Here is a 12,176-nt window from a genome sequence, read left to right on the forward strand (position 1 = left end):
CATCTTCACTCTCTAAGGCAAGGAGAGGAATGCACCCTACTCTTCTGCCTCCACTACGGCCACAGTGTCTGTGAGATCCCTCAACATTAGCAGCACAAGTTCTGGTGCGAGCTTGAATAAAGCCCTCAGTGGCATTTTTTGAGCCCTTTCTATGTATTCAGTGAGTCAGAGGGACAGGAAGGCACAGGTGATACATTTAACACTGCTGACTATATTCTACAGGAAATTTTTGACTTATTTAGGTTTGAAATCATAGTGATGATATGAGTTTGTGGTGGAGAGGTTTCAATTTCATAGACAAAGAGAAGGTAAATGACTTGCCGAAGATGCTGCTGATCTATGACAATCGGCCCAACAAATTAGCTTAGTTGGTAGGAAAGAAATGCATGATAAAAAAGAGACAATAAAGGAAGCGAAGGGAGTCAATGTTGATCTAAAAATTTTATTTTAAGTATGACTATATATTGGTTTGTCTCGGTGGCAGAACTACTATTCAAAACTCAGAACATTTTTTTTAACTAGGGTAGAATCTCAGAAATCCAGTAGGTGTCAATTTAAAGGATCATTAAAGGGTGTTTGCAAGCGCCTGCCCGGTACTAAAAATTCACTAACACCTTAGGTTTTAATTTTATTCTGCAAGAAATCACAGCTAGAATAGCAGTATTCACTTCTGAGACTACACAAGGAAGGCCTGGAGCAATGAATCGACAAGAGGGCTAGTTATCTGAGAGTTGAGAAGACAACATCCGCCTCAGGTGGTTGCAAGGGGGATTTTCCTCTGGCTCCAACCTTGGAAGTGAACAAAAGGAAGATATTGTAACGTCATTTCAAACAAAAATGTAGAATTTTATCACCTCTCACAATAAATTATATTATTTATAATAGTAATAATGTTTGAGGTATTTGTTAAGCACTCACTACGTGCCAGGTACCATGCTAAATACTGGGGTGGATACAGGTTAATCCGGTTGGACACAGTCCCTGTCCCAAATGGGGCTCACACTCTTAATCCCCATTTTACAGAAGAGGTAACTGAGGTCCATAGAGTTTAAATGACTTGCCCAAGGTCATACAGCAGATGTGGCAGAGGTAGGATTAGAACCCAGGTCCTTCTGACTCCCAGGCCTGAGCTCAATTCTCTAAACTATAATGCTTCTCAAGACCAAGACCAGTCAAAACCAAACAAGTTCAAGATCAAGACCAATCAAGTAGATTACAGGGATTTTCTCTTCTTAATATTGCAAATACAGGTTTGTTCTTCTGTATTTCAAATTTTTTCTCACTTTCTATATTATAAGCCCTATTTGTTTTTTTATCATTGACATTGTTGCTGAAATTTTAAACCAGTAGAGGTCTGTAAGGACTCAAGACAAAATATAGTGAAGCAGCAGTAGTATTTACTGATTGCCTACTGGGTGTGCAACACACTAGTCTAAGCGCTTGGAAGAGTACATGGATGTAAGACATTGTCACTGCCCTCAAATTCTTCTCTACTTCTGCAGCTTGCTGATATTCTGAAGTGCCTCTTCCCCTCAGGTCCGGGGTTTCTTCACTTTTCTTCAGATGTTTCATACAATGGGGATCCTGGGGTCTATTTTTCATTTTGAATATGGGGGCACAGTGGTCAACACTCCAGGATGCCTCATAGGAAGTGGCATAACCTAGTGGATAGAGCATGGGCCTGGGAGTCAGAAGTACTCACATTCTAATCCCAGCTCCAAAACTTGTCTGCTCCATGACCTTGGACAAGTCACTTCACTTCACAGTGCCTCAGTTACTTCATCTGTCAAATGGGGATTAAGACTATGAGCCCCATGTAAAACAGGGACTGTGACCAACCTGATTAATTTATATCTACTCTGGCATTTAGTACAGTGTCTAGCACATAATAAGTGCTTAACAAAATACCGTAGGGAAAAATGGAGCATTGGAGGGGGTGGTAGGGTTGCAAAATGAAAGAGAGTCAGAAGAATAAAAAAGGGAAATGAAAAGAAAGGAAAGGGAGAGAAAAAAGGGAGGAATATAGAAAAAAGGGAGGAAGGGAGAAGTTGAAAGTAAGGGAGTATTTAAGACATCACTTCTATTGTACTGACTTCCTTTGTACAAGTTCTTGATCCTGAAGTCCCCTGTGGGACCGAGAATCATCTGTCGTTTTGTTCCAACTGAATCAGCATTATCACTGTCCCAAGTACCCATTTAAGTCCTCTGTTCCCAGTGGGTGTGGGGACACAGTGGATTAATACAACCCAGCCCACTGTGTTCTCTCTGTCTCAACCTCCCCCAACCCACTGTAACTACCTCTGTTTAGCTCATTACTGGGCAGCGAGGCTGGAGTGCAGTTGCTTCTTCAGGCTCTCAAACTTAGTATATGTGGGGGCAAGTCATCCACTACGCCTTTGCCTAAAGGGCCCACAATAATATTTTCTCCCCCACTCTCCACCCTGAAACACACACACACACACACACACACACACACACCCTCCCTCCCTCCCTTCCCCACCCTCCAGGGCAATCCAATTCCTTCCTTTGGCAGCATACTGTCCCCAAGCCCTCACCTCCTGCACTCTATCCACTTGATGGCGGCAGCATTGGTGGAACACATGGAGAGGCATGGGGACATTCTGGCATCAGAGAAGGAGATGCATCACCCTCTTGAAATGCTCCTGTCATGCTGATGGAGCCCAAGGAGTGGAGCCACCATCTTGGCTCCACCTCCAGACCTTTTCTTGTTCCAGGGGTTGGCTGGGCTACCTATAGCTCATTCATTCATTCATTCAATCATATTTACTGAGCGCTTACTGTGTGCAGAGCACTGTACTAAGCATTTGGTAACAGTTCGGCAACAAATAGAGACAATCCCTAAGCAACGGGCTCACAGTCTACAAGGAGACAGACAACAAAACAAAACAAGTGGACAGACATCAGTAACTCCCTTCCTGTCTTCTAAAACCACTGAAGCAATTAACATGGGTGGTCAGCATTCCATCACCCAACCATGACGTGGGCACCCACGGCTCCTGGTTGAGATGTCTTCTACTTACCTAAAAGATTATTTTAAATTCTCATCTCTGGCTGAAGAGACATGTTTCCTAAAATATGTATTAATGGCTTTTGTTAAGCACTTACTCTGAGCCAGACACCATACAAAGTGCTGGGGTGGTTACAAGCTATTCAGTCCATGTCCCACATGGGTCTTATAATCTTAATCCCCAGAGGAAACTGAGGTACAGAAAAGTTAAGTGACTTGCCTAAAGTCACACAGCAGATAAATGGCAGAGCAAGGGATAAGAACCCAGGTCCTCTGTCTCCTAGGCCTGAGCTCTTTCCACTAAACCACACTGTTTTGCATCTTCTTTCTATGCTCCTCTTCGCTCAGTCTCTTACCACTTTTGCTAGTGTCACTTTGCACTTTAAAAACTTCCATACTTTGGTGTTCAAATTTTTCATAAAATAGCGAAAGCAGCGATACAAAGAATTTCCATTTTACCTTGTGCACTCAGCTACCATAGACTCCTTTGGAGCGTGGAACCTAATTCCCCACAATCCATTACCTGAAGGAGCTGAACTTTAAGAACGTGAGTGCTTCCGGGCTCCAGATTTTGAACTTTCTTTTTTCTTAGTTGACGACAACGTGGCCACTTCTCCCATATAAGGTGCTCGTTCCACAGGGCTAGGGGTGCAAGTCTGGAACAGAACATTTCATTTCTCTTATTCAGAGCTTCAGTTTGAAATTTGCAGAGCAGATGTGGTTTGCCCCATCAATTTTGTTCATTTATATTTTTTGAACTACCAACCTATTGTTCAATTTTTAGGTGAAATGCCTTTAAAAGCCAATTTTATTGTAGGAAAGGGAGAGATTTAAAAAGGAGTCAATGTCACATCCATCAATCCCTGTGTCATCCTCAGTGACCTGCCAGGGACTTGGTCACACTCCAGGAAATCTGACTATACACTTAGCCAAGCTCCTTTGACCTATATGTCTGCTATTTTCTCTCTGTTCGTCATTTGACAGATCAAGCACCCTGCCCCTATATCACCCTCATATTGACATAACTATTCATTCAGTGCATTACAGTGTTCTAAGTATTGCAATGGGCTCTAAGAAAATGCAATGAAAACGAGCAGATTTATTCATTCATTCAATCATATTTATTGAGTGCTTACTGTGTGCAGAGCACTGTACTAAACCCTTGGGAGAGTACAGTGCAACAGAGTTGGTAGACATGTTCCCTGACCACGATGAGCTTACAAGCTAGTGCCATACTTCTGTTTTGTTTTCTACAGTGAACTGCATCCAGTGGGTACTCAAAAAATACCACTACTACTACTATTATTCATTCATTCAATCATTCAATAGTATTTATTGAGCACTTACTATGTTCAGAGCACTGTACTAAGTGCTTGGAATGTACAATTTGGCAACAGATAGGGACAATCCCTGCCCAATGATGGGCTCAGAGTCTAAATGGGGGAGACAGACAGCAAAGCAAAACAGAACAAAACAAAAACAACACAACATCATCAAGATAAATAGAATCAAGGAGATATACACCTCCTTAACACAATAAATAGGGTAATAAATAATACATACAAATGAACACAGTGCTGAGGGGAGAAGGGGGAAGAGCAGAGGGTGGGGGAAGGGGAGGGGGAGCAGAGGGAAAAGGGGGCTCAGTCTGGGAAAGCCTCCTGATGGAGGTGAGCTTACAACAAATAAAATGAGAGGAAATAAAATACTTAAAAGAAAATCCTTCTTTCAAACACTACTGATAATGTCAGTACCGAGAAGCACTATGCCCTAGTGGATAAAGCATGGGCCAGGGAGTAAAAAGGACCGGGGTTCTAATCCTGAATCTGCCACTTGTCTGCTGTGTGACCTTGAATAAGTCACTTCACTTCTCTGGGCCTCATTTACCTCACATCTAAAATGGGTATTAAAACTGTAAGCCCCATGAGGGACATGTACTATGTCCAACCTGATTCTCCTGTATCTACCCCAGTGCTAAGTACAGTGCCTGGAACATAGTAAGCGGTTTAAAGTATACCATTAAAAAAAGTCCATAAAAGCATAGCAATACTAAGAAAAAAAAAGTCATCAGAAGCAGTTCAGTCGAAACCAATCATAGTCCTCCAGAGCTAGCTATGGATGGAGGGCCTCAAAAATTCAAACTTTTCTGAGTGTCATTCTCCTTGCAGGGTGAGACCTAGGACCTCATGATGTATCCATTCTGGCCTAAGTGCAGTCCTCAGGTAAAGCTGTGCTGAAAATGCTACTTTCTCTTTACATTTCCTTCCCAGTCTCCGCTTTCTGGTGACCCAGGCACTATACTGCCTCAAAATTCAGGGAAGGCCAAAATGTCCTTACTTCAACTCTACCCGTATCTCAGAGGACACCTCCAATCTCTAAAGGGAAAACTAGATTTATTCCTTCCCTTCAGTGCCACATTTATCCTCCACTGGATGCGAGGACACTACTGAAATTCTAATTCCTTTATTTAGCACCTAGATTTATCGTTACTCCGGATTCACCTCCTAGTATAGCAGGCATGAACCTATAATTCAATATTAAATAAATCCCTGTTCTTTCACAGATGTGTTGACTTGTCTTGTTAAGAGCTGAGCTCACATGGAGAGATCTCGCTGTGATTCACACAGCTAGAAACTTACATTAGTATTAGATGGAGTTTATAATGCATAAAACACTCACAGGACCCTAAGTGAAAAAGAGAGACTAGTGCTAATGAAAGATAAGTTTTCCGCAGAAGTTTGAAAATGAGCCTTATCTATCTGGGGAATAAAGGAATTTTAATTGTCCTGTTTTTTTTAAGGTATTTGTTAAATGCTTACTGTATGTCCACCTCTGTTCTAAGCATTGGGGTAGATACAAGTTAATCAGTTTATATACAGTCCCTGTACCACATGGGGTTGATAGTCTAAGAGGGAGAGCAGGTATTGAATTCATATTTTACAGATGGGGTAACTGAGGCACAGAGAAGTTGTTACTTGCTCAGGGTCACACAGCAGATGTGGCAGGGCTAGGATTAGAACCCAGATCCCCTGGCTCCCAGGCCCATGCTCTATCCACTGTCAGGCTGCTTCTCACCATATCTTGTGCTGGAATATGCTAATATTATTATTCATTCAATCAATCCATTGTATTCATTGAGTCCTACTGTGTGCAAACCACTGTACAGTGTAGAGTGCAATAAACAGACACATTACCTGCCCACAATGATCTTACAGTCTAGAGGAAGCTTATATTGCATTTTTTATTAAAGTGTTAATAATGTTGGTATTTGTTAAGCGCTTACTATGTGCCGAGCACTGTTCTAAGCACTGGGGCAGATACAGGGTGATCAGGTTGTCCCTCGTGAGGCTCACAGTCTTCATCCCCATTTTACAGATGAGGGAACTGAGGCACAGAGAAGCTAAGTGACTTGCCCAAAGTCACACAGCTGACAAGTGGCAGAGCCGGGATTAGAACCCATGACCTCTGACTCCCAAGCCCGGGCTCTTTCCTCTGAGCCACGCTGCTTCTCAAGTGCAAACCTTTCTAATAGGACATTCCAATCCAATCCAATCCATTCCAATCGATATTCAAGAGCAGATCCTGGGTGGCCAGTGAATGTCAATATCCACAACCAAGAGAGTTGGAGATACTCACTGGAGCATCTCTTCACTTTCTTCACCTCTGCTTCACACCGGTCTTACAATCAGACTAGAGTCAGACCAAAAATGGATAGTTTCAGGATCCTATTTTGTCAGCTTCAAAGTTCTCCACCAGCTCTCTCCATCTTATAATATCATCCAGCTCACATACTTTGCTCTTCTATTGCCTACCTACTCAGTCTACCTCCATCTTGTCCATCTCACCAACTTCTTGCCCACACCCTAGCCTGAAACTCCTTCCTTATTCATACCTGAAAGATAAATGCCCCCGGTACCTTCAAAGCCTTATTGATGGTACATCTCCTCCTAGCCTTCCCTGACTAGGCCCCCCTTTCTTCTCCCACACCCTTCTGCATCGCTTTTGTTCTTGGATTTGCACCCTTTATTCACCCCTTTCTCCATGCCCCAGTATTTATTTATGCATCCATAATTTGTTTATTTATATTAATTTTTGTCTCCCCAACCAGGTTGTAGGCTCACTGTGGGCAGGGAACATATCTACCACTCTCTATATTGTACTCTCCCAAGTGCTCAGTACAGTGGTCTGCACACAATAGGTGCTTAATAAATTGATTGATTGATTGATTGAGACATTAGCCATATGCCACTATTGGTGGAATTGAGAGTGCTCTGTCTGTTTCCCATTTAATGATGATTTTAGAAGTAAAAATGAAATTACCAGAAAAAGAATCAAGTAAAATGTTTAAAAGAGCACTTATGCCTGTTATGAGATATATCTGAACTGAAAGCACAAACTTTTCCAAAAGAAAATTATTTCCAGTCCCAGCAGTCCTTCAGATCCCTAAGCTCCCTCTAGACTTCAAGCTTCTTGCAGGCATGGAAAGTGTCTACCATCTCTGTTACATCGTACTCTCCCAAGCTCTCTTTCCACAGGAAGTGCTTAAAAAATATGACCGATTGCCTCCTTTTTCTTATTTTTAGATCATTTCCTCTCACCTATCTATTCTTTCTGTGTTTCTGATCCTACCACTTCAGACTGCCCCTCTGTTCAAGCTTGACTTCCTGCTGCCCCCACTTTGTTCTCTGTCGAATACTAACTTATCTCGACTCTCTGCTGACTGCTTTAATCAAGTTTGGCATTAGATATTATCACACATTCTGGAGGTGATCATCTTTGCTCATGAGTTTTTGATGAAATGCACAAAGTGTTAAAGTGTTTTGAAAGGCAAAGAGAAGGGAATAGAACGATGTGTGATCACATTTGTGTCAATGAATCCTTCATCTAATAGATTGTAAACCCGTCAATGGGCAGGGATTGTCTCTATCTGTTGCCGAATTGTACATTCCAAGCGTTTAGTACAGTTCTCTGCACATAGTAAGCACTCAGTAAATACTATTGAATGAATAATAGATCTCCAACTCACCCATGGGTTCAGCTGTAGGGGTCTCACCAGCCAGCCGCAGCATGGAGATGTGAGAGACCCCAACTGGGAAGTGATCCCTCTGCCACCAGCCTAGGTCTTGGTCTGAGATTGCTCCTTCTCTTACCCAGCCATCTTGGCACTAGACACCCACAGAATGGCTCTTGGTAGTAGCAGAAGCCCTACCCCGACCCCCGGTCTCCCTGTCCCGCTGCAGTCGGAAGCTACAGTTTGATTATTCACAGAGTACAGGCAGGATGGTCTCTCCTTTAGGTCTGCCCAGCTGCTTCCCTGTTCCTGTGGCCAGCCTGACCTGCACAAGGATGAACTAGGTGAGACTATGCACTCTCAGTTTGTGGGTTTGAGGTGACTAATTTTTTTGGTGTGGTATTTGTTTAAGCATTTACTATGTGTTAAGCACCATCCTAAGCTCCAGAGTAGAAACAAGCCAATTGGATTGGACACATTCCATGCCCATTTTACAGATGAGGTTCACTGAGGCACAGAGAGGTAAAGTGACTGGCCCAAGGTCACACAGAAGACAGCTGGCAGAGCCGGGACTAGAACCCAGGTCCTTCTGAAACCCAGGCCCTGGCTCCATCCACTAGGCCACCATGGCTTCTCTTGCCGTCCCACTCCTTTGCTATCATTATAGAAAGTCCTCCCACTGATTTTCCTATCATTTTAGACAGCATCACCATCTTTCCTGTCCCAGAAGCCTTTAACCTTCGCGTTATCTCTTTCATTCAACCCACACATTCAATTTACCATAAAATCCTGCCAGTTCCACCTCCACAACATTGCTAAAATCAACCCTTTCCTCTCCATTTTCCTCCTTGACTCCTGCATAAGCCTCTTTTTAATGGTATTTGTTAAGTATTTTTTACATATCAAGCACTATTCTAAGCGCTGAGGTAGATACAAGATAATCAGGTGGAACAGTCCCTGTTCCATACATGGCTCATAGTCTAAACCAACAGGAGGGCTTCGTCCACATTTCATAGATGAAATAACTGAGGCACAGAGAAGTGAAGTGACTTGCCCGAGGTCACACAGCAGACAAGTGCAGGAACTGGAATTAAAACCCAAGTTCTCTGTGCTCTTTCCCTAGGCCATGCTGCGTCCTCACTGTCCTCCCTCTCTGCTATCTTTACCCACTCCAGTCCTTACTTCACCCTGCTACCCAGATCATTTTTCTGAAAAACCTTTCAGTCCATATCTCTCACTCCTCAAAAACCTCCAGTGGTTGCCTATCACCTCCGTGTCAAACAGAAGATCCTTACCATCGGTTTTAAGGCACTCAACCAGCTCTCCCTCCCTACCTTACCACACTGATCTCCTACTATTACCCAGCCCACAAGCTCTTCTCCTCTAAGGTTAACCTACTTTCTGTACCTCCATCAAGTCTATCCAGTCACTGATCTCTTGCCCACATCCTCCTTCTCCCTCTGACTTGGAACTTCTCCTCCTTCATATTCATACGCCCCAGCTTCCTCTCCATCCAAACTGCTATGATGTTAATCCAAGCACTTATCTTACCCTGTCTTGATTATTGTATCAGCCTCCTTGCTGACCTCCCTGCCTTTTGTCTCTTCCAACTCCAGTCCATACGTCACTCTGCTGCTCGGATCATTTTTTTACAGAAACATTTAGGGCATTCATTCATCCATTCATTCATTCAATCGTATTTATTGAGTGCGTACTATGTGCTTACTAAGCGCTTGGAATGTACAATTAGGCAACAGATAGAGACAATCCCTCCCCAATAACGGGCTTACAGTCTAAACAGGGGAGACAGCAAAACAAAACAGAACAAAACAAAACAATATGTGTAACAATGGCGTAAATATTATCAAGATAAATAAAATCATAGATATATACACATCATTAATTTCTGCTCTCCTCAAGAAATTCCAGTGGTTGCCCATCCACCACCACATCAAACAAAAACTCCCCATCATTGGCTTTAAAACACTCTACCGCTTTACCCCTTCCTACCTCACCTCGCTATTCTCCTACTATAACCCAGCCCACACACTTCTCTCCTCTAAAGTTAACCTTCTCACTGTAGCTCAGTCTCATCTATCTCGCTGCCAACTCCTAGCCCACCCCCTTCCTCTGGCCTGGAATACCCTCCCTCCTTGTATTCAACATACACTCTCCCCGCCTTCAAAACATTATTGAAGACAAATCTCCTCCAAGAGGCCTTCCCTGACTAAGCCCTCTTTTCCTCTTCTCCCACTCCTTTCTTCATCACCCTGACTTGCTCCCTTTATTCATTCCCTTCCCAACCCCACAGCACTTATGTACGTAATTGTAATTTATGTATTTCTATTAACGTCTGTCTCTCTCTCTAAACTGTAAGCTCACTGTGGGAAAGGAATATGCCTGTTTATTGTTTATATTGAACTCTCCCAAGCATCTAGTACAGTGCTTTGCACACAGTAAGTGCTCAATAAATATAATTGATTGAAAGCCCTCCTAAAATCATATATCTTCCAAGAGGTTTTCTTTCTATTTCTCCTACCTGCTCTCTCCTCTGTGTCAACTTACACACTTAGACATGTACCCCTTAAAGCACTTTGATACTTAACCCAGCCCCACAGTGCTTGTGTACGTACCTTATAATATACCATTTCTCCATAGTTTATTTTAATGTCTGTTCCTCACTGTAGACTGTGAACTTCTTGTGGACAGGGATTACATTTACCAACTCTGTTGTATTGTACTTTCCCAAGCACTTTGTACCATGTTCTGCACACAATAAGTACTCAGTAAATAGCACTGGCTGATTGATTGATTGACCCTAGCTTGTCTACTGCACTAGTTTCTTTGATGATCTTTCTGTCTCCAGTCTTTCCCCTCTCCAGCCTATTGACCCTAGCTTGTCTACTGCACTAGCTTCTTTGATGATCTTCCTGTCTCCAGTCTTTCCCCTCTCCAGCCTACATGTCACTCCACTGGCCAGATCATTTTTCTAAAACATTATTCTTATGCATCTCTCAAGTTCTCAGAAACACAGCCAATGGTAGTCCAATCTTATCCATAACAAGTATAAACTCCTGACCATTAACTTTAAGAAACTTAATCAGTTCTCTCCCTCCTAGATATCCATTCTCTTCTCTCACCACACTCCAGCTCGCACTCTTTACTACTCTGAGCTACTCACTGTGTCTCTTTTTGCATCTTCTGCTGCTGAACTACTGCTTATGCCCTCCCAAGCCTACTAGTAAGCTCCTTGAGAGCAGGAATTATGTCTACCAGTTGTATAGTACTTAGTAATTAATTAATTAATGTTGGTATTTGTTAAGCACTTACTATGTGCAGAGCACTGTTCTAAGCGCTGGGGTAGACACAGGGGAATCAGATTGTCCCACGTGGGGCTCACAGTCTTAATCCCCATTTTACAGATGAGGTAACTGAGGCACAGAGAAGTGAAGTGAGTTGCCCACAGTCACACAGCTGACAAGTGGCAGAGCGGGGATTCGAACCCATGACTTCTGACTCCAAAGCCCAGGCTCTTGCCACAGAGCCATGCTGCTTCTCTACAGCCATGCTGCTTCTCTAGTAGTAGAGTGCTTCGCACAAAGTAAGCACTTAGTACAGCGCTCTGCACACAGTAAGCATCTCCCTCTCCCTTTATATCTGACACACCTCAGTTTTCTCCATTTTCAAAGCCCTCTGAAATCACATCTCTTTGAGATAACTCTCTATTCCTCCCACTCGATTGAGCCCCCAACTTCCCCTTCAGCTCTTCTGTGCCACTTAATTACTCAAAATCTCTGTAGAATTTACAACTGCATCATATATACTCTATTACTTCCTTCTATCTGTAATTTATTTAAGTGTATATCTCCCCAGTGGATTGTAAGTTCTATCAGGGCACTAATCATGTAAAACTAATTAGACTATAGTGGTGAAAGCACGGTCCTGAAAGTCAGAAGGACCTGTGTTCTAATCTCAACTCTGCTACTTGGACTTGGGCAAGTCACTTCACTTCCCTGGGCCTCAGTCACCTCATCTGTAAAAAGACTGTGAGCCCCATGTGGGACAGGCACTCTGTCCAATCTGATTATCTGTATCTACCTCAACACTTGGAACTGTGCTTGACACATGATAAGTGCT

General features: G+C 43.0%; 1 protein-coding gene across 1 annotated transcript in view; it reads right to left on the reverse strand.

Annotated features, from left to right (window-relative positions):
• Nucleotides 1–422: 422 nt before the first annotated feature.
• The window catches only part of DPYS (dihydropyrimidinase), an 82,938-nt gene continuing 71,184 nt past the window's right edge, over nt 423–12,176 (reverse strand). Inside the window, exons 9-10 of the mRNA XM_029063109.2 lie at nt 3,552–3,684; nt 423–789 (exon numbers count right to left, since the gene is read on the reverse strand). Of these exons, the coding sequence (XP_028918942.1) occupies nt 3,568–3,684 (117 nt within the window). The 3' untranslated portion in view covers nt 423–789; nt 3,552–3,567. The remainder of the gene's footprint in view (nt 790–3,551; nt 3,685–12,176) is intronic.

The sequence above is a fragment of the Ornithorhynchus anatinus genome, chromosome 4 (assembly GCF_004115215.2).
Source record: "Ornithorhynchus anatinus isolate Pmale09 chromosome 4, mOrnAna1.pri.v4, whole genome shotgun sequence".
NCBI lineage: Eukaryota > Metazoa > Chordata > Mammalia > Monotremata > Ornithorhynchidae > Ornithorhynchus > Ornithorhynchus anatinus.